The sequence below is a fragment of the Notolepis coatsorum genome (genome assembly GCF_963971535.1).
Source record: "Notolepis coatsorum genome assembly, chromosome: 7".
Classification (NCBI taxonomy): Eukaryota; Metazoa; Chordata; class Actinopteri; order Aulopiformes; family Paralepididae; genus Notolepis; species Notolepis coatsorum.
In genome coordinates this window covers 123691023-123712548 of record NC_140171.1, presented here as the reverse complement: position 1 = coordinate 123712548, position 21526 = coordinate 123691023, and the positions used below count along the sequence as shown (strand labels likewise).

At 46.8% G+C, this 21526-nt stretch overlaps 1 protein-coding gene across 1 annotated transcript in view; it reads left to right on the top strand.

Moving 5' to 3' along the window:
* Positions 1-10604: 10604 nt before the first annotated feature.
* The window catches only part of ccdc85al (coiled-coil domain containing 85A, like), a gene marked incomplete at its 3' end in the record, with an annotated part of 54640 nt that continues 43718 nt past the window's right edge, over positions 10605-21526 (top strand). Inside the window, exons 1-3 of the mRNA XM_084319057.1 lie at positions 10605-11024; positions 12715-13225; positions 13310-13897. Of these exons, the coding sequence (XP_084175183.1) occupies positions 10701-11024; positions 12715-13225; positions 13310-13897 (1423 nt within the window). The 5' untranslated portion in view covers positions 10605-10700. The remainder of the gene's footprint in view (positions 11025-12714; positions 13226-13309; positions 13898-21526) is intronic.

Below are 21526 nucleotides of genomic sequence, written 5' to 3'. Positions count from 1 at the left end.
GGAACCAGACGACTAAATGATGGAAGAAGATCGGTGACTGTGATGCACCAATCGGAGTCAGTACCGAGCAGCAGGAGCCACAGTACCCCCTCCAGAACGGAGAAGTGGAAGATAGTGTGCCCCTACTGTGAGAAAGAACACTGGCTAGCGCAATGTGACTCCTTCCCCAAGCTGAACGCGGAGGAAGCAGGTCAATGGATAAAGTCCAACAAGTGCTGTTTTCGCTGTGCGCGCTCACACATGGCAGCCGAATGCCGCTTAAAGAAAAGGTGCACCAAGTGCGATGGAGCCCATCTGGACATACTTCACGACAGTAACAGACGGCGCCCTTCACCTGCACCATCCAGCCGCAAAGCGAGCGTCATGTACATCGATCCCGCCAGCAGCAGTGGAGCCCGAGTACTCCTAAAAGTAGTGCGTGTGACACTAAGCTACCAGAATAAAGTCCTGGACACTTACGCCGTCCTCGATGACGGGTCAGAGAAGACCCTGCTGCTCGCCTCCGCTGCGGCCCAGCTAGGGCTGCGGGGAAGCGAAACCCAAATGACAATTCGGACAATAAGACGAGATTTGAAGACGATAAAGGGCGAGAATGTCTCATTCTCTATCGCAGCAAGCGGCCAGCCTGAGCGACGGTACCAGATTGCAGACGCTTTCACCAGCCAAGAAATAGGACTGTCGCGGTACACATACCCCGTCGCCAAGCTGATGGAGAAATATGCACATCTGCGCAAGTTACCGATCCCGCTCATAGACAATGCTATGCCGACCCTGTTGATAGGCTCCGACCATGCAGACCTCATTGTCCCGATAGACCGGGTTCATACCGGACCCCGAGGCTGTCCTGCAGCAGTCGAGACCCGTTTGGGATGGACTCTCCAAGGCCCGCTCGCCAAATCTCTCAACCGAAGTACAGCCACTAGATGTCTCCACTCCCGAGTCACAGAGGGAGAAACCGCACTCCTGCAACACGTAGAGCGGCTATGGACCTTGGAACAAATGCCCTTTAAGAACGGAAAGAAAGACATTCGCTCTAAAGATGACATTTACGCCATTCACCTCCTCGAGACAGGGACCAAGAGAGTCCCGGTCAACGGCGTGTTGAGATACGCCACGCCACTCCTGCGGCGAGAAGGAATGCCTACTTTCCACGCCAAGACAGACGCCACAGAACGGTACCTGCTGAACACGGAGCGGCGCTTAGCCAAGAACCCCGCCCAAGAGAGTGTATACCGCGCTGAGATTGAGAAGCTCATCACAGCGGGACACGTCACAAAGATGGACATTAAAGAGGCTGACCAGACCACTGAATCGTGGTACGTGCCCCACCACAAGGTCCATCACAACGGTAAAGACCGCATAGTATTTAACTGCAGCTACCAGATCGGATCCCAAAATCTGAATAAAGAGTTACTGCCCGGTCCCACACTCGGCCCCTCCCTACTCGGCGTTCTACTCCGCTTCCGCCAGGAAAAGGTGGCCATCAGCGGGGACATTAAAGGAATGTTCCTGCAGGTGAGATTAGTAGAGGCGGACAAGCCCCTGTTACGGTTCCTATGGAGAGAGAAGCCAGGAGATGAGCACCCAGCCATCTACCAATGGGAAGTCCTCCCCTTCGGAACGACGTGCAGCCCCTGCTGTGCGACATTTGCACTGCAGAAACATGTAGCAGAGGACCCAGCAGCGGACGAAGAGGTCCGACACAGCGTAAAGAACAGCTTCTACGTAGACAACTGTCTACAAAGCCTTTCAACCCAGGAAGAAGCCGAGGCTCTCCTGATTAAACTCCGCGCCTCATTGATCAAAGGCGGCTTTGATCTCAGGCAGTGGGCCAGCAGCGATCCGCAAGTACTGCGCAGCCTCTCCTCCGAGGACAAGGCAGCCAGCAGCGAGACCTGGATGGCTACAATCCCGGGAGAAGCCCAGGAGATGACCCTGGGATTGGTGTGGCGATTCAAAACAGATTCGCTTCACTACAGACACAAGCCCCTGACTACGGAGCAGGGAAGGCCGGCGGCGGCGCCGACCACCAGACGGAGTGTGTACACAACACTCGCCCGACAATATGACCCGCTAGGATGTATTCTACCGTACACCACCAGGGCAAAAATGATTGTACGAGCATTGTGGGACAAGGACCAGGGCTGGGACGACCCCATTCCCGCACACCTTGCATCCACCTGGAGAGAGTGGGAGATGGAGCTCCACTCACTCCCAGGCGTTAATATGCGCCGAAGCTACTTCCCACCCACGGTGAGGCCAGAGACATGTAAAATGGACTTACACGTCTTCAGTGACGCCTCAGAGGTCGCATACGGATCAGTAGCCTACTTGCGGGCCCAAGACCAGGGGGGAGAGATCTACACAGCATTTGTCCTCGCCCGCTCGAGAATAGCCCCACGCAAGCAACAATCTATCCCACGTCTAGAGCTCTGCGCAGCCCTAGCCGGAGCGCACCTAGCCACGCTCATCCAACGTGAGCTCACCATACCGGTGTCTAGAACAATCCTGTGGTCAGATTCCACGACGGTACTCGCCTGGATCAAATCGGACTCATGCAAGTACAAAGTCTTCGTGGGAGTCAGAGTCACCGAGATTCAAGACTTAACCGAAGAGTTAACCGGAGAAACAGAGTGGCGCTACGTTGATACAAAACAGAACCCAGCTGACGTCATCACCCGGGGGATGCCCCTGGATGACCTCACCCGTCGCCATGTCTACAGTGACGGCCCCGCATTCCTAAGACTCCCGGAAGGACAGTGGCCCATGCCTATCCCGAGGGAAGCAAGTCCAGAGGAGGTGGAAAATAAGAAGTCTGTGTTCTGTGGATTGAGCACCGTAGCCTCCACCGACCCTAACATAGACGATTGCACGTCCATAGAGAGTGCACAACAAAGAACATTCCTGCGGTACCACCCGGAGTGCAAGTCCCCCGCTGATATGTCAGCAGCTAACTACGAGGAAGCAGAATTGCTTCTACTGCAGCGAGCCCAGAGAGACTCGTTCCCCGATGAATTGGCCTGTCTACAGGGAGGAAAGCCCGTCCCATCCGACAGCAGATTAATTCACCTGGCCCCCGAGAGCGACGCTCATACCCTCATCAGAGTGGGTGGTCGCCTACGCAGAGCCCCCAATCTACCGGATGACATTAAATACCCGATCGTATTGAACAGCCGACACAAGGTCACAGAGCTGATTATAAAGAAATACGATGAGGATGTACATCACGCAGGAGCAGAAAGAGTCTTCGCGGAAATCAGACGTCGTTACTGGATCCTACAAGGAAGAGAGGCGGTACGACGCTTCCAGCGAACATGTCTAGACTGCCGCAAGTGGCGCGCGCAGCCCAGCATACCAAGGATGGCTGACCTTCCTCCATGTCGCCTCCGAATCGGTGACAAGCCATTCCACTCAACGGGTATGGACTGCTTTGGCCCGCTGCACATAAAGAAAGGAAGAGGAACCGAGAAGCGGTGGGGTATTGTATTCAAATGCATGACCACCAGAGCGATACACATCGAGCTTCTCCCGACCATGAGCACAGACTCATTCCTTATGGCCTTCCGTAGATTCACATCACGGAAAGGAAGACCGTCTACCCTATTGTCCGATCATGGGACAAACTTCAAAGGCGGCGAAAGAGAGCTGAGAGAGAGCTTCCAAGCTATGGGCCCAGAACTTAAGACCCACCTCGCTCCAGCACAGGTTGATTTCCAATTCAACCCCCCAAACGCACCCCACTTCGGTGGCACTTGGGAACGAGAAGTGCGCTCCATAAAGACAGCCCTGTACGCAGTACTTGGGGCCCAGACTGTGGCGGAAGAAGTCCTAATGACAGTCCTCACGGAGATTGAGGGAGTACTTAACTCGAAGCCCCTCGGATATGTCTCCAGTGATGTGGCGGATATCGACCCAGTTACCCCCAACACACTCCTGATGGGGCATCTAGATCCTGCATTACCCCAGACAATGTACCGGCCTGAAGAAGCGAACGGCCGACGAATGTGGAGGTACAGCCAAGTATTAGCCGACAAGTTTTGGAACAGTTTCCTACTGCACTACCTACCGTCTCTACAGACCCGCCAGAAGTGGGTAAAGGAGAGAGACAATTTGACAGAAGGAACAGTCGGCATGATTATTGATCAATCACTGCCCAGAGCTATGTGGCCGGCCGGCCGCGTAAGCAAAGTGATCACCGGTGCCCATGGCCGCCTAGTTATAGTTGAAAGTGGGGGTGCAATATTTGTATTTCTTTTTTGTAATTATTAATTTTTTTTTATTTTTTATTTTTTTAGTTACATGCAAGGGGTGGTTTGGAGGGGGTCCGGCACGACCCCCTCCATAGCAGATTTTTTTTTCATTTAATGAACCTGTACGTGCAATTTCCTGCAATATAGAGCCTTAAATCTTGACCAATAAAGGTGCTCTTTTCACTATAAAACTCAGTTTATATTGCTACTAGGGTTCTTACTTTGCGTTTTGGTGTCCTGAAAAATGCTCTGATGTCTGTATTTTTTCTTTTTTCTGCCATGGTACCTGGTTGGCTGGACACACACACACACACACACACACACACATTTTCATTTCAGGTATTGTACCTTAAGATAATTGAAAATCTTGATTTACCGTAAATCCTCAAATATAGGTCTTCTATTTACCTCAGCTGCAAAGAGCACCAGGCCTTTATTAGAGAGACTTGTTATATAAGAGGCAGGCCTTAATTTCTAAAACTGACACTCATGGACATAATCCCTTCATTTTCAGACTTTTATTGCATTATTATTATTATTATTATTATTATTATTATTATTATTATTATTATTATTATTATTATTATTATTATTATTATTATTATTATTATATTTTTAATGCGTACATTGTCTGTCTACATTTATTTAGACTAGCATTGGTATTTAAATATTGAGTGCAGTTGAGTAATTGTGGGATTAACATAATTCACACACTGAACAGAGAACAGAGATGGAGGAGAACAGAGAACAGAGATTATTATTATTCTAGATGAGCTTCACAGGCTCATCTCTCTCTTCGCGCCACCAATCGCTCGCGCAGTGTCACATTTAATGCAGTTCAATGTCAACACCAAGTCAGCGGCGCGGATGTCCGCGCGTCAGAAAATAGGAGCGTCGCACGACTCGCACCTGTGGGTCTGCTGTCGGCTGAGATCAAAGCTCAAGAGTCCGCGTGGACATCCGCGGAGTCTGCTCTGTGTACAGTCTGCTCGACTATGGGAGCACCTTTAACGCCAACGTTATATTATTATTATTTATTAGTTACGGACTTACGGTATGACCAGATGGCATTTCGGACCGTGAAACACTTTTATTGTATTGCGTGGTAGATGTTCTACCACTCGACAGTAAAGACATGTCTTCTAACATAATAGTTTGTTTGAACAACTGAACTTACTTAGTGGAAAATCCTGCTGTTGTTGTAACTTGTGCGTTGTGAACTTGTGCCTAAACTAGTGTTCACGAATCACGCTGCTGCCTGCCTGTACCAGCTTACTGTGTTACACCTGGACTAGTGGAGGCTGCACTGTTGTAGCGGCGCGCTGTGCAGACTGGGCTCCACTCAGTCTGCAGGACTGGATCAAACCATATCGGGCAGGGGGGTGTCGCAATCTTTGGAAACTTAAAAACTTGCTATTAAGTGTCATTGCGTATTATTAATTTGATTGAAATTACGTAGTTATGCTTAGATAAGATTTATATATTGGGGGGGGATATTTATATCATATGATATGATCAAAAAGTGAGGGAGCAAAAAGACAAGCTTGCTCCCCCAAGTTCAATAGTCCTAGAGCACGTGCATCTTATGCTCCATTAAGTGGGCGCCTATGCCGGTGCCGACGGCAAGGTCCGAGCAGCTGAAGTGCTCGTCCAGGGTCGCACTTACACCCGTCCCGTGGCAAGGCTCATAGAACTGCCTCGACTCCCAGACACAATCGATGATGACCATGACCCTACAACCCTATGACTTTGTGAAGTTGACTGACCCCTACAGCAAACCCTTATGTGTAAATAGACAACGCGATTAATCTGTCTCTGTTTAACTGATTAGGTCTGGGACCTATTCAGGGGGTGGCTGTTGTGAAGGGCCAGATTAAACCGAATATATATATTTATTTATATATATATATTTAATTGTATTTGTATATTCTCTAATATTCCCTGATATCCCTTGTATATTCCTTGTACAATATGCATTGAATATCCATTCTAGCCTACTGAACATCCCATAATAGTCTCCATTCTACTATTGGTCGAGACCTTGGTGCCAGGCTGCCATACCCCTCAGACCCAGTTCAAACGTACCGCTCCACATGTACGAACAAGTCCTAGTTCCGCGTAGGAATCTGGCTACCGCACCACTAATGGGACTATTTGTTCATAGTGCGTATATATACTGCGCTACTAAAGTAGGACTTTCTTTTCAGTCCAGTTTCTTACCCTCCAATAGAGTCACAGACGTAAAGCCTCCCCGCGACGCCACGTATGGGAGTAAGGCCAAGTTCGGCCTACCATCGGTATTGAGACATCGTGTATATTAATATTTGAATAGTCATATTTGGCACTATATCGTCGAGTTGGACGTAGTCTATTAAGCTAATAATAGTCTGTCAATATATAGTGCTTCGTGCGGTGAGAATACTACCGTAGTCAGTACCCCATCGTTTCGGGCAGAGAACTGGCTGCTTACCCAGGGTGGTTGACCCCATGTGAAGCTGCACCCGAGGAGCCCCAGAGCCGACGAGCGAGTGGACCTGTATACCGGATTATTCTACCGACGACAGCCCGCCTTCCCAGGCACGGATTATGCTTTGTATACTTTGATTATTCCATGGATAAAGACCCCCGACACTGCCGTGTGTTGGAACCCCCCCCCCTGGAGAGGACGCAAGGTGAGGAGACGCTCTGCAAGACGAGGTCGCTTCACGTCTCTCCCCCGTGGACCGGAGAGAGCCGGCCCACAAAGAGTCCACCTGCTTTCATCTGTGGTCCAAGGATCGCCGGCGCATTGAACGGCACTACAGTGGGTTCACCTGGGATACCCTTGGCCGGACGAGGCAGCCGGATTCTACCCCCCCCCCCCCTCCTACTCCTGTCGGCTTACAAGCGACCGGATTAACCCCCTCTAGTGTATCTAGTATATAATCATTAAAGTATCATTGCTGTTATTCCTTAACTATTCCAGGTCGTATATTTACCACCTGCGCCTTCAGAGATTGGACATTCTCTATTGATATACCGACGAATACTCTTTGCCATAAAAGTGCATACTATTTCAATTCATAAATGTAATTAAGTGATTAAGTGCTTGTTCTACACACCATCGCTGTGTAGAAATAAAGACCTGTTTCGACTTCGTACATTTGTGTTGGATCCGTTTCATCTACGTGAGAGTGTTTATGATAATATATTTATGCCGTGTACTGGGTGGCCGAATATTAAGTACAAAGGTGTGGTAGTAAGTATCATATCTAGTAATACAGTCAGGGAATTGTACCCCTCAGTTACAGATGGGGTTAGGAAAAGGATTCATTGATATGATTAAAGTATTATACAAAGACCCATCGGCCATGATTACAACAGGTACAATCATCTCCAAAATCTTTCCGGTATCACGCTCAGCCAGACAGGGTTGCCCTCTTAGTCCCGGACTATTCAATCTATCATTAGAGCCTTTAGCACAATATATAAGACAATCCCAATCCATAGAACCAATCGTAATCAAGGGCACACAACATAAAATTAGTTTATATGCGGACGACGTAATATTGTTCATGCAAAACCCCAACACCACATTGCCTCATCTGCTCAAGTTGATTGAGAACTTTGGTGATTTATCGGGATTTAAGATAAATTGGCCGAAGTCGGCTTTCCTTCCACTTAACACCCCTGCAAAAAAAGATATAACCCTCCCAGGAGAGATACCGATGGTAAAACATTTTAGATGCTTGGGAGTGGAAATATTCCCCACCATAAGACAAACGGTGAAGCACAATTACACAAAAATCCAAAACAAAATCAAAGACGACCTTGATAGATGGGCAAAACTTAAAAACACAGTACAAGCACGGATATCAATAGTTAAGATGGATGTACTACCTAGAATCAACTTCTTCAGTTCAATGCTACCGTTACCCCCTCCAGAGGGTTACTGGAAAAGATTACACTCCTCCACATACAAATTTATTTGGAATAACAAACCACCACGTATAAAAAGATCCACCGCACAGAGAAATAAAGCAGATGGTGGCATGGCATTTCCAGATTTTTTCCAATATTTTAAGGCGTACACATTAAGACCATTGACAACATGGTTTGACCCCCAAGCATTAGTATCCTGGAGAAAATTAGAAGAAAACATAGTAGCCCCACATAGACTGAAGGACATAGCATACACTAAACTACCAATCAAGCACTGTGAACGGAAATTTGGCCCCATAATTACTCATGCGATCCGGATATGGCGTGAATCACAAAAAAAAAATCCTAACCCACATAAATGGCACAATCATACTCCCTTATTCAATAACAATGCACTCTTAATTGAAAAACGACCTATAAGATTCCCTATATGGGAAGAGCAAGGCATACACTCATTAGGGGATGTTTTTAACAAACAGGGTTTTTGTAGTTATAAAGAAATACGCAAATTTTTTTATCTCACCAAGTCCACATGGCTTTTTTACATACAGTTACAGCTATGTTTGAAGTCTCACGGTGTTCCATTAGAGATACCAATTGAACACCACAGATACCACAAATTCTTCTATGAAAGAGAGACATCGAGAGGTTTTGTTTCAGATTTTTATCATCAATTACTAACGTCCTCGTATGAAACCCTCCAACTAGACTCTGCCTGGAGGAGGGATATACCAGACCTGGAAAATGACTTTGATTGGCAAGGAGCCTGGGCAAATGTCCGACTTACATCAAGGAACCCGGACCATCAACAAATCAATCTTAACTATATTCACAGGACATACTTGACTCCTATAAGACTGTGCAGAATGGGTCTTAAACAAGACTCCAAATGCTCCCAATGTACAAATGGGGACGAAGGGACATTTATGCACATGTATTGGGACTGCCCACCAGTTAAGGCATTCTGGAAAGATGTGACCCAACAATTATCAAAACTCGTATCTTGGAATATACCTGTACACCCCTCGGTATTACTATTGAATGATGTTTTTGAGTTTGCAGTAAATCCACCGCTAAAGAGATTGGTTTTATCGGGTATCACAGTAGCTAAAAAGCTGATCGCATCACGCTGGTTTCAACCGGAAAAAATGTGCCGGAAAGTTTGGTTTCTTACATATCTCGATGTGATTTATCAAGAAATATCTACAGCAAGAATTCTGGGTCTCAATGAATCCAAAATGTCAATGTGGTTAGAAGTGGTGGAGAGAATAAAAGCTAGCTTATAATGGTAGTGTCTGGTTAGGTGCGAGGGATAATGGGGGTACTACCCAAGGTGGGGTCCGGGAGGGGGGGGTTCGAGCTGGAGCATATGTGTGTAGGTTTTTAGATAACAGGTATTAGGGGTATATCTTATATAAGACAATTAACTAAAATGTGATTTAATTGGATGTGCTCTGACAATTAATGCTTGTATATCTTATCGTGTGTTGTCATGTTTGTTTATGTGTTTGTTTAAAAAAATAATAAAAAAATAAAATACAAAAAGAATGGCTATCTCTCAAGTCATATGGTAGGCTATATATTGTACTTTTCTGAGTCTGGACTAAATCAACACATGTTCTCAGATGGGGGTTCCTGGGGCTGCCACAGGACACTGTCTTGGTTGGGCGTCCATGGCCTGTTTATATTACGTTTTTCATTCAATGGAACAGAAGTGCAGACTAAAGTTAAAGACCTAATGTTAGAATATGAATACAGGTTTGCATATTTGAGCACATAAGACCGACACCATAGGCCACAGTTAGGACTTCGCACATTGTGTAAAACTATAACGGAGCTGTCCATGGCCCTGGAATATTGTAAAATTGTAAATCGACTGTTGTCCTTGGTCCTTGGTAAGAAGACACGTTATGATGCTTCTAGCCTCTAGATGGCACTGTATACACAGGACAATAATTTGGTGGTGTGGAAGATCCCGAGAGAGGGAGAGAGAGGGGGAGAGAGAGGGAGAGAGAGGGGGAGAGAGAGAGGGAGAGAGAGAGATGTAGAGGTGTTTGCAGCAGTCACGCTCTCTCCTTTTCCCCGTGCACTTGCAGGCTGGCGATGCAACCAAACCACGCAGCGGAACCTCTCCTATATATATGCGTGGAGTGTCAAACCCAGAGGCGGGAGGTGTGCGCATCAACTGCCCGCTGCCCGCCGAAGAACCTTTCTCCACTTTGATTGCATTTGGATATTAAGCTGAAACGCTAACTCACGGTAACTAGACTGTAGTGTATATACAGTCCAAGCCGGTGTGTGTGTGTGGAATGTTGCATTGATGATACTGTAGATGTAGATGTAGCTTTTTTCCTCTTCTTCTTATCTCTCACCCAGTCACCCTGCCTGCCGGCGCATCGTCAGCTGTTGCGTTTGGAGAGGAAGGAACTAGTGTCGGGAGCGCAGCTGGAAAAAAGGCCAAAAAACTATGCGCTTGGATTTCAAACGGTAATCATTTATTCCGACCCTATATACTCGACCCGAGAGCGGATGCGAGCAGAGGCTGTCAACGCGCCCTTGAGTATTTTATGCCCGTTGTTGTCGGTATCGGAGGAAGGGTACCAAATGGAGAAAGCTACTCCTCCGCCCCCCCAGCCCCCGCTTCAGTTGTCGATCACGAAGACTGAAAGTCCAGCGGAGGACATTTCCAATGTGACGGACGAGGAGCTGCTCAAGTGGACTAAAGAGGACCTGGTGCGCCGGCTGCGGCGCTCTGATGCCGACAAGATGAGCGTTATCCTGGATCACGGGAATCTGATCCGGGAAGTCAATCGCAGCCTCCAACTGCACTTGAACGAGATCAGGGGGCTGAAGGTGAGAGGGGGGGGGGGGGGGGGGGGGGCGCAGCATGTGTAAAAATGATGAGATCATAGGTTTGGAGCGCACCTGAGAGCGCGCACATGCACGAGAAACAGGGGGGATGCGCTGTTATGGGTTATCACGGATGGGATTCGATCTTTTATTATGGGACGTGTATAGGTTTACTGGCACTTAGTGTGTGTGTGTGTGTGTGTGTGTGTGTGTGTGTGTGTAGGGATGGGCGCCTGTATGTGTCATTCCTCATATGGTATCTAATAATCTGAATCATGGGACAATATATTTCTCTTGCACACACACACACACACACACACACACACACACACACACACACACACACACACACACACACACACACACACACACACACACACACACACACACCTGTTGTCTACCTCATTTCACAAGCCTTGGAAATGGCACCATCTTCTGCAGCCTGCAGTTCTTGGAATACCACGCACATAAATCTTAAAAAAATACCCTTATAGGATGACAGCCTTTGCCTTGAAAAAAAATAACTCTTCTTCTTTGCAGCTGCCTTGATGTGTGTGGCACTAATAAGAGGAATACTGTCATGAACTTTGACTCTGTTTAGCAGTTAAAGCTGCATGTGACTGAGGTCTGGCTGACACTTGTGATCTTTTGGCTGCTCTCGGAGGCCTCCCTATCCTTCTGTAGTGCCTAATTAGATAGGAGACACTTGCCAGAGGATCAAAGAGAGAGAGAGAGAAAGGTGAGAGATAGAGGTGAATAATTACAGAGTGATAGAGGAGAGAAGAGGCTGTCACGTAGGATAGCTGCCACAGTGCATTGGTTGTTGTGGGCATGTGATTTGGTCTCTCTCTCTAAGTCTAACCTCTGTGCATCTCCACCAGAGCATTCTAATCTACGTTATGTACTCTGCACATTGAATAACGCAGTTGGATTCACCCGGTTTATCTTTATTGGGCTCATACGGAACACAACGCGGAGGATTATGATTTAAGTTCATTATGGCTACAATCAGGGGTGCATTGGTGATTTCAAAGCTGGTTGCACTGTTTTAATGACGCCACGTGCATGCACATGATTTGTGCGGCGTAGTTACTGGGAAAGGAAACGGCAGACATAGAAATAACTATTTAGTGAACTATTTAAGACCTATAGTGAACTATTTAAGACCTATTTATAGTGAACTATTTAAGACCTATTTGGTGAACTATTTAAGAACTATTTAGTGAACTATTTAAGACCTATTTAGTGAACTATTTAAAGGAAAACTCCAACATTTTGGGAAATGAGCTTATTTGCCATCTACCCTGGAGTTAGCAGTAGAAGTAGGAAGACGTTGGGAACTAGGCTAATGGAGGAACCTACTTCCAGTGACTGACGCTAAGCTAGGCTAACGGTGCGTGTCTTCCTACTCCTACTGCATGCACAGAGAAGAAAAAGGGTATGTATCTTCTTGTCTAACTCCAGGGTAGATGCCAAATAAGCTAATTTCCCAAAATGTTGGAGTTTTCCTTTAAGAGCTATTTACTGATCGACACAGTCCCGTCTATTACTCCCCCTCAGACATTGGTCCTGATGTGACCACATTATGTCGACCTCTCTCATCGTTCCTCTTCCTCTTTCCCCTCCTCTTTCCTCTTCCTCTTTCCCCTCCTCTTTCCCCTCCTCTTTCCCCTCCTTGTCCACTCATCCCCAGGACATTAACCAGAAGCTCCAGGAGGATAACCGGGAGCTGCGGGACCTGTGCTGTTTCCTAGACGACGACCGCCAGAAGGGGAAGCGCGTGTCCAGAGAGTGGCAGCGCCTGGGCCGCTACAGCGCCAGCATCATGCGCAAGGAGGTCACCCTCTACCTGCAGAAGCTCAAGGAGCTGGAGGTGCGGCAGGAGGACGTGGTCCGCGAGAACCTGGAGCTCAAGGAGCTCTGCCTGCTCCTGGACGAGGAGAAGGGGGGAGTGGGAGGAGGAGGAGGAGGAGGAGTTGGTGGTGGTGGTGGTGGTGGGGGAGGAGTCGGAGTGGGCGTAGGTGTAGGAGGAGGGTGCCGGAACTCCATAGACAGCCAGAGCAGTTTGCTGTTGGTGCCCGGGACGGGGCTCTTGATGAGGGACGTGGGGGATGGGAGCAGCACCTCCAGCGCAGGGAGCGCAGACAGCTCCGACCACCACCATAAGCAGCTTCCTCTGGCTGGGGGAGTGGGTGGCGGTGGTGGTGGTGGTGGTGGTGGCGGTGGTGGAGGTGGAGGTGGTGGTGGCGGTGGTGGTGGAGGTGGAGGTGGTGGTGGTGGGGAGAAAGGGAGCCCCGAACTCCTCCATAAACCCAGGTGCAGCAGCATCAGTGGAATAGGAGGAGGAGGTGGAGGGGGAGATCGGGAGGTGTCCAGCCCGGACCACCCCGTGGGACGCCACCGCAGCACCAGCCTGGAGTACCCCTACGTCCTGCCCCACCCCTGCCGCCCCCGCTGCGGCTCCATCTCCGTACCCGACCACAGCCGCTTCATGCGCGGCCTGAGTCCCGAAAAGTACGGCAGGAATGTGGGCCGGCGGAGCCCCGAGCAGCACCCCAAGCACCACAGCTCCGACCTCCTCCTGGGCCAGAAGCAGCACCTGCTGGGCCAGGGGGGCAGCGGGGAGCTCTACCAGAGGCACCACAGGGGCAGCATCGGCTGCGGGAGCCCCGAGCCCAGGCAGGCTCATTTAGGGACCCCCGAGCACCACGAGAAGGGCTGTGTGGTCCAGGGGGGGAGCCCCGAAACTCATAGGCACCAGTACAGTCTGAGCCCCGACCACATGAAGTTCGGGAGCCCCGGGAGGGAGGGGCAGAGGAGGCCCACCGGAGACGAGCTGTCACCACATCACCGCAGCATCTACAACGGCATGAACGGTAGGTTTGTGTGTGTGTGTGTGTGTGTGTGTGTGTGTGTGTGTGTGTGTGTGTGTGTGTGTGTGTGTGTGTGTGTGTGTTGTGTCTACTGTACCCATGACCGGTAGGTTTGTATGTGTGTGTGTGTTGTATCAACTTGTGTGTCTACTGTATATTCCGTTTTGACTTCCCAATTAACCTCAGATCATCCAACACAGCTAATGAGATGTCCTCTGACCCCTTTTTGCCTCTGATGGTCCTCTCACACACGATGGATGACCTCATGAATTAACATAATGTACACACACACACACACACACACACACACACACACGCACACACACACACACACACACACACACACACACACACACACACACACACACACACACACACACGTGTGCAGGTGCATGCAGTTCCCACAAAATCCCCCTCAATGTCATCGTCAGCTCTGTGGCCATCCTTTGATTCTCGGTGAGAGAAACAGAGCTGAAGACTTCCAGACCAGAATATATTGTTGCTATGTGATGATAAGAATCCATTTCATTTGAGTGAGGAAGTAGAAATAACTTTACAGCGTTATTGATTTTATAATGTTTCTATAAATGTCTGTATGTGTGTGTGTGGGTCTCTCACACAAGATGAGAGACCCAAGATGCTGACTTCTAGCATACCTCCCCCCCAAAATATGTGCCGGGGTGCTGTGGCCGTCTCTTTGGGAGATCAGTGGGAGGTAAGGGTGTCGGAGAGGGCGGTGGAATATCAAAGTAGCGCCTTGGCTGCTGTTTAAATACCCCACGGTGGCTGATAATGATTTCTGGAGCCCAGGAAAAAGTGCTGAGTGGCACAGCAGGTCTGGCGGAAGCTAAAGGACATATTCCTCAAGGTGAAATATCTGCCTGACTCTGCAATTATGGACCTGAAACACACAGGAGGAGCAGACCCACAGAATGGGTGGATGGACTCGACCGTTTACTAGGAAGGTTGTGTCCCATCAGCCATAAAGTGGTGATCAGTGGTGTAAGAGCACATGTTGAGGAACCTTTTCCTTAAAAAAACACGCCAACATTTGGGGAAATTAGCTTACCGGCATCTCCAGAGAGAGAGAGAAGAAGATAGATACCAGTTTCCTCTCTGTGCGTTCAGTAGAAAGCTATCTGGCTGCACGTTAGCCTAGCTTAGCACAATGAATGGAAGCGGACATGACCGGTTAGCCTAGGCATTGTCCAACTAACACCTCTCCCGAAGGATAACTGGTCATGTCCGCTTCCATTCATTGTGCTAAGCTAGGCTAACATGCAGCCAGATAGCTTTCTACTGAACGCACAGAGAGGAAACTGGTATCTATCTTCTTGTCTCTCTCTGGAGAAGATGATAAGCTAATTTCCAAAAATGTTGGCGTGTTCCTTTAACAATATATAAAATCCATTTTTAAGAGTTCTACTTGTGGAGACTGGAACTATCCTAATTCATGTTGTCCTATTGCCAAAACCATCTACATTGCAAAGTCTTACTCAAAAAGCAACATTTAGTGGCCAATGTTTACAAAACAACGTCCATACTGTAATCGTGAGCGTTGTGTGGCCTACTAATTAGGAACTGCAGTGCTGATGATGCAATGATGTCATCCAGAGAGACAAGGGGCTCAAGTCGTGGTCAACACGGTCTCTCTCCAGTCTCTCTGTCTGGATTGTACCGGATCATCTTTAAAAAAAAAGCACAACTTTCATTTGGATCATTGTTTTTGCTTCTATTTCAGCTCACTGTAGTCACCCACCGTGTATCTGATTGTAATAAGTTAGGTTGTTGTATTGTGTATATACTGAATATGTGTGCGTGTATGTGTATATATGTATGTATATAGTGTGTGTGTATACATGTATATATGTGTGCGTGTGTGTGCGTATGTATGTATATTTGTATGTGTATATATTGATATGTGTGACTTCGGACCCCAGGAAGACTAGCTGGTGCCATTGGCATCAGCTAATGGGGATCCTTTTTAATAAACAAATAAACAAATCCACCATGTATCTCCATAGATGCCTTTACCCTTGAGGTAACCTCAGAACCACGGGAGGTCTTTGAAAGGCCTCGACCACATTAATGCTTCACAAATCCCTAATCGGCGAACAAAGTGAACGTCCGCGGGTATTGAGCCTGGTGCTATGCTGTTACGGTGTTAAGCGTGGCATAATCGTAGTGTATTGTAGCCTTATAGCAGGTACATAAAGGCTTCATTAAATCCCTGTGTGAGATGTTATTTAGTGCTTAGCTGTGCAGCGGAGGTAGGAGTCAGGCGGTTCATATTGGATACAGTGGATACAGAATATGGCGGCCGCAGCCTGCCATCAAAGGCGGTCGTTTGTCACTGTCACTGTCCGCAGAGAGTGTCCTCCGGTCGGTCCCGCAGGGCCCGCGTGTCCCCACTGACCTGACAGGGACACTCGATGCTGTTGTCACTACACTGTGTTTACAGTATCAGTGTCCAGAGGCGGAGGCAGAGGGCACTACAGCAGGGACGGACGCGCCGCCTCGTGGATTCAGACACGTGTTGTAGTCGAGTCACTAAATCTCGAGTCCCCAGTGTTCGAGTCCGAGTCACCAAAGAAGAGCCAGAGTCGAGTCCGAGCCGAGTCGTCATTACCCTAGTCCGAGTCCAAGTCATCAAGGTTGAGTCCACTCCACGGTCCACCCTGGCAGTCAAAGAGCTGAAATACAAATAAAAAAGGGTCTACATTAAACATAAATGTCACAGCGGTCACCATTTCAAAGAGAATGCAGTCAATGCTCGAGTCCTCCATCATGGACTCGAGTACTACAACACTGGATTCAGACGTGTGGTATGACGAGCAGGAAGAGTGAATGTTTGATTTAGTGAATGGTGTCACGAAATGTCAAAAGGCACCAGAAATCCTCTATTAAAGTACAAATAAAATGCTATTTTAAGCCACTACAGTCTATAAGCATTGGATTAGGAAAAGGCCCACAGAGGGAGGGGTGGGCGGGAAAAGGCCTGTGTGAGATGGGAGGAGAGGAGAAGAGCAGGTTTTTGGAGCTGCTGGGTCTGTGTGTGTTTGTGTGTGTGTCAGTCTCAACCCCAGTCCTGCTGAAACAAGCCCTGTTCTTTTTGGGACTAGGAGGGAATTACATTCCTGTGACGATGTAGTGTATACTCCAGTCTGGTGGATTATCCCATAAGCCCTTTAACAGCATTATTAAATTGTTTTGCATTGTGTGGTTGTCTATTCCTTTGTGTGTGTGCATATGTGTGTGTGTGTGTTTGAGTTTCAGTGGATGAGTGTATTTGTATTTCTGCGTATGTGAATGTGTTCCTGTACGTGCGCGTGCGTACATGTCTGTGTGTATTTCTGCAAGTGTGTATGTGTATTTCTGTGTGTGTGTGTTTGTGTTTCAGTGAATGAGTATGTTTGTATTTCTGCGTGTGTGAATGTGTTCCTGTACATAGGTACATGTCTGTGTGTATTTCTGCAAGTGTGTACGTGTATTCTCTGTCTGTGTGTGTTTGTGTTTCAGTGGATGAGTGTGTTTGTATTTCTGCATGTGTGAATGTGTTCCTGTACGTGCGTACATGTCTGTGTGTGTATTTCTGCAAGTTACCTGTTACCTATCCACTTCGTGCCTAGTGGCACACAAGGCCTTCACCGAGCATTTCCACTTCTCCCGGTCAGCTGCCGTTGTTCTTGCTTCAGGCCATGAGCTCCACCCTGCCTCTTTTCTTTCTTTCTCTACTGTGCGTCTCCAGGTAGTCTTTGGTCTTCCTTTTCTTCTTTTCCCTTCTGGTGCCCAAGTCATTGATATGTTGCAGTCGTTGTTGTGGTCTTGCCTCAGTATGTGTCCTATCATCTTCCATCTTCGCCACTTCACTTCCTTGCTCATCAGCTTCATGTCGGCTCTTTCTAGTAGCTCTACGGTGCTGATGCGGTCTTGCCACTGGATTCTGAGGATTCTTCTGAGGCATCTGTTATGGAACACGTCGACTGATTTGTTGTTTCCCTTGTTCATCTTCCATGTTTCACATCCATACAGTACTGGCACCACCAGTGTTTTGTACAATCTCAGCTTTGTTCTTCTTGAGATGCTGTTGGAGTACCAGATCTTTTTGAGTTTGATGAATGCACCTCTTGCTTTGGAGATTGTTCTTTAGGTCTTTCTTACCTCCTCCCTCTTTACAGATGGTGGCTCCCAAGTATGTGAATGGGTCTACATCCTCAATCTCTTGGTCGTTGATGTTGATTTTGTCATGGTTTCTTGCATTAATTCTCATGGTTTTTGTCTTTCCGGTGTTAATCTTGAGTCCCACTCGTCTGGCTTCGCTCTCCATTCTTGTCGTTTTTTCCTGGATTTGGTGTTTGGTAGAGGAGAGTAATGCTATACATCATCTGCAAAATCCAGATCGTCGAGTTTTGATGTCAACTTCCATTCTCGCCTTGTCCAACTGTTCTTCTCATTATCCAATCCATGATCATTAAGATGATCATCAATTTCTGCAAGTGTGTACGTGTATTTCTGTGTGTGTGTTTGTGTTTCAGTGAATGAGTGTGTTTGTATTTCTGCGTGTGTGAATGTGTTCCTGTACATACGTACATGTCTGTGTGAGTATTTCTGCCAGTGTGTTGTGCTTCCGTGTGTGTGTGTGTGTGTTGTGCTTCCGTGTGTGTGTGTGTGTGTTGTGCTTCCGTGTGTGTGTGTGTGTGTGTGTGTGTGTGTGTGTGTGTGTGTGTGTGTGTCCTGCCCCGGGTTAGTGTATTACTGTAGCTTTTGTAAAAAACACACTTCTGATAAATACGAGTCTCAGGTTTCTCATGTGTCACCCAGCAGTGGAAAAGTGCTGTCCTTTTATATACCCGCCCAGAACCAGGGCTCTGACCTTCCTGACTCCTTGATACCTCCATCTGTTGCTGCCTTTAGGCTCGAATCACAGCCGATGCTATTCTTACTAGTGCCGGGTGGAAGAACAAACACCGGTAATGCCGCGCCTCCACAACAAAACAAAAAGAAAGAAAGAAAGAAAGAAAGAAAGAAAGAAAGAAAGAAAGAAGTGTGTGTGTTGTGCTTCCGTGTGTGTGTGTGTGTGTTGTGCTTCCGTGTGTGTGTGTGTGTGTGTGTGTGTGTGTGTGTGTGTGTGTGTGTGTGTGTGTCCTGCCCCGGGTTAGTGTATTACTGTAGCTTTTGTAAAAAACACACTTCTGATAAATACGAGTCTCAGGTTTCTCATGTGTCACCCAGCAGTGGAAAAGTGCTGTCCTTTTATATACCCGCCCAGAACCAGGGCTCTGACCTTCCTGACTCCTTGATACCTCCATCTGTTGCTGCCTTTAGGCTCGAATCACAGCCGATGCTATTCTTACTAGTGCCGGGTGGAAGAACAAACACCGGTAATGCCGCGCCTCCACAACAAAACAAAAAGAAAGAAAGAAAGAAAGAAAGAAAGAAAGAAAGAAAGAAAGAAAGAAAGAAAGAAAGAAAGAAAGAAAGAAAGAAAGAAAGAAAGAAAGAAGAAAATTAGATTGATATTCAATATCCTGGAGAGAGAGGTGGAAACCTGCATGTAGAACCTCTCCTCTTTGGACGGCCACTCATCCTGACCATGTATAGATGGCTTCAACTTAAAGGAACACGCCAACATTTTGGGAAATTAGCTTACCGTCTTCTCCAGAGAGAGAGAGACAAGAAGATAGATACCAGTTTCCTCTCTGTGCGTTCAGTAGGAAGCTATCTGGCTGCACATTAGCCTAGTTTAGCACAATGAATGGAAGCGGACATGACCGGTTAGCCTTCGGGAGAGGTGTTAGTTGGACAATGCCTAGGCTAACCGGATGCGGAGCTAATGATGCAGCATCGCCATCGGTTGTGTGATAGTAAAGGGTTAACCTTCTGTATTGTCACAGTGAAAGGGTTAACCGGCTGTCGTGTGGTAGTGAAAGGGTTACACTCTATTCTAAATGAACCCCAAGTAAATTTCCTGTTGAGATGTTTTGCTAGTATGCAATAACTGACAGGAAATACACTTGGGGTCCAAAGTGTGTCCCTGTAGCAACACAAACTCCAGTGAAACTGTCCATACGGGCTCCCGGGAACGTCGGTGAGTGATCTTAAAGGGGAACTATTTTACTATTTCTTTCACTATTTGGGCACTTTTACACAATTCCTGTGAGTCTATGGAACACCTCTGTAATATATATATTTTTTTTATTCATTGTTTTGTATTTCTAATCAAGTCCTCAAAAACAGCATTTTTCTACCTCAAGATCTCGAGCTGTTTTGAGCCTGGGCTCCTAAACCACTGCGCCGCAGCGCCGCCTCTTGAACATTAACATGCAGCAGTGACTATATGACATCACATATAGGCACATTTTCAAACGACTCAGTTCAGTGAGGGTGAATATTGTGAGAGGAGAATTGGAAGAATGCGCCAATATGAGAATTTTGAGACATAGATCATATTAATATAAGTTCACATAGCTAGGAAACAATGCTAAACACTCAAAAAGGCCATTTATAAGATAGTTCCCCTTTAACTCCACTTCACAAAAGCTATAAGCTACTTGGAGGACATGGATAAAAGTGTGCGTTGGCTGTGGAGTAAGGCTGTCCCCGAAGGCTGTCCCCGCTGTATTATTAAAATTATTTTAATAATACATATATATATGTATATATATATATATTTTAATATCCTCAAACTAAATCCTCAATTTGAATAAAGAGATTAATCTGATTAAATTCGTTTATTTTTTTTATTAAATCAACTTTCCAGCCCCAGACCCAGGAGCGTGAACACTTAAGGTAACGCACTTGTGCTTCCGCATTGCTCTGATTGGCCCACTGACCCCACGTGACGCTACGCTCGTAACGCAAGCAAGCCTTGTAATGTTAAGCGACCTACTCGCGGAAATGTAATGTTAATCGGCGGAATGTACATATTTATCAAAACAACTACCAGATTCACTCTACCAGATTCACTCATAAACGTTATATAACATAACGTTATATGCTGTTATTTCGCGTTTTATTCATAACGTTATATGCTGTTATTTCGCGTTTTATTAATAACGTTATGGGTTTGAATCACTGTACATTGAGGGGGGTTGAATCACTGTTTACACTCCCCACTACATTCATCACTCAGTTTTAACATCGACGGTTAGCTCAACTCGTTCGTCAGCTTGCTGTGGAGCCTATGGTCAGTTGGTGACAAGTTTGAATCACTTCAATTCTTTTTCTGCAACATATCCACTCTTGAACAATGAAAAACTCCTTTTTCTTCTATTTACAAATAAGAGCAGCTCTGAAGGCTCGCAGAGATGAACGTTATTTCGATTGATATGAATAGCTAGTTACGTTTATATAGAGAGATGATAAATTAATTAAATGTAAAAAAAAAAAAAAAAAAATTTAAGTGATTCAAACTTGTCACCAACTGACCATAGGCTCCACAGCAAGCTGACGAACAAGTTGAGCTAACCGTCGATGTTAAAACTGAGTGACGAATGTATAATTTACACTTGTGCCAATTGCCTACTTATTATTAAGCTAGGTATTGTGCGAGCGTTGCTAATTAACCTGCATGGTTATTATTATTAACCTTTGCTGATTAACCTGCTGATTAACCTGCGTGGTTATTATGTA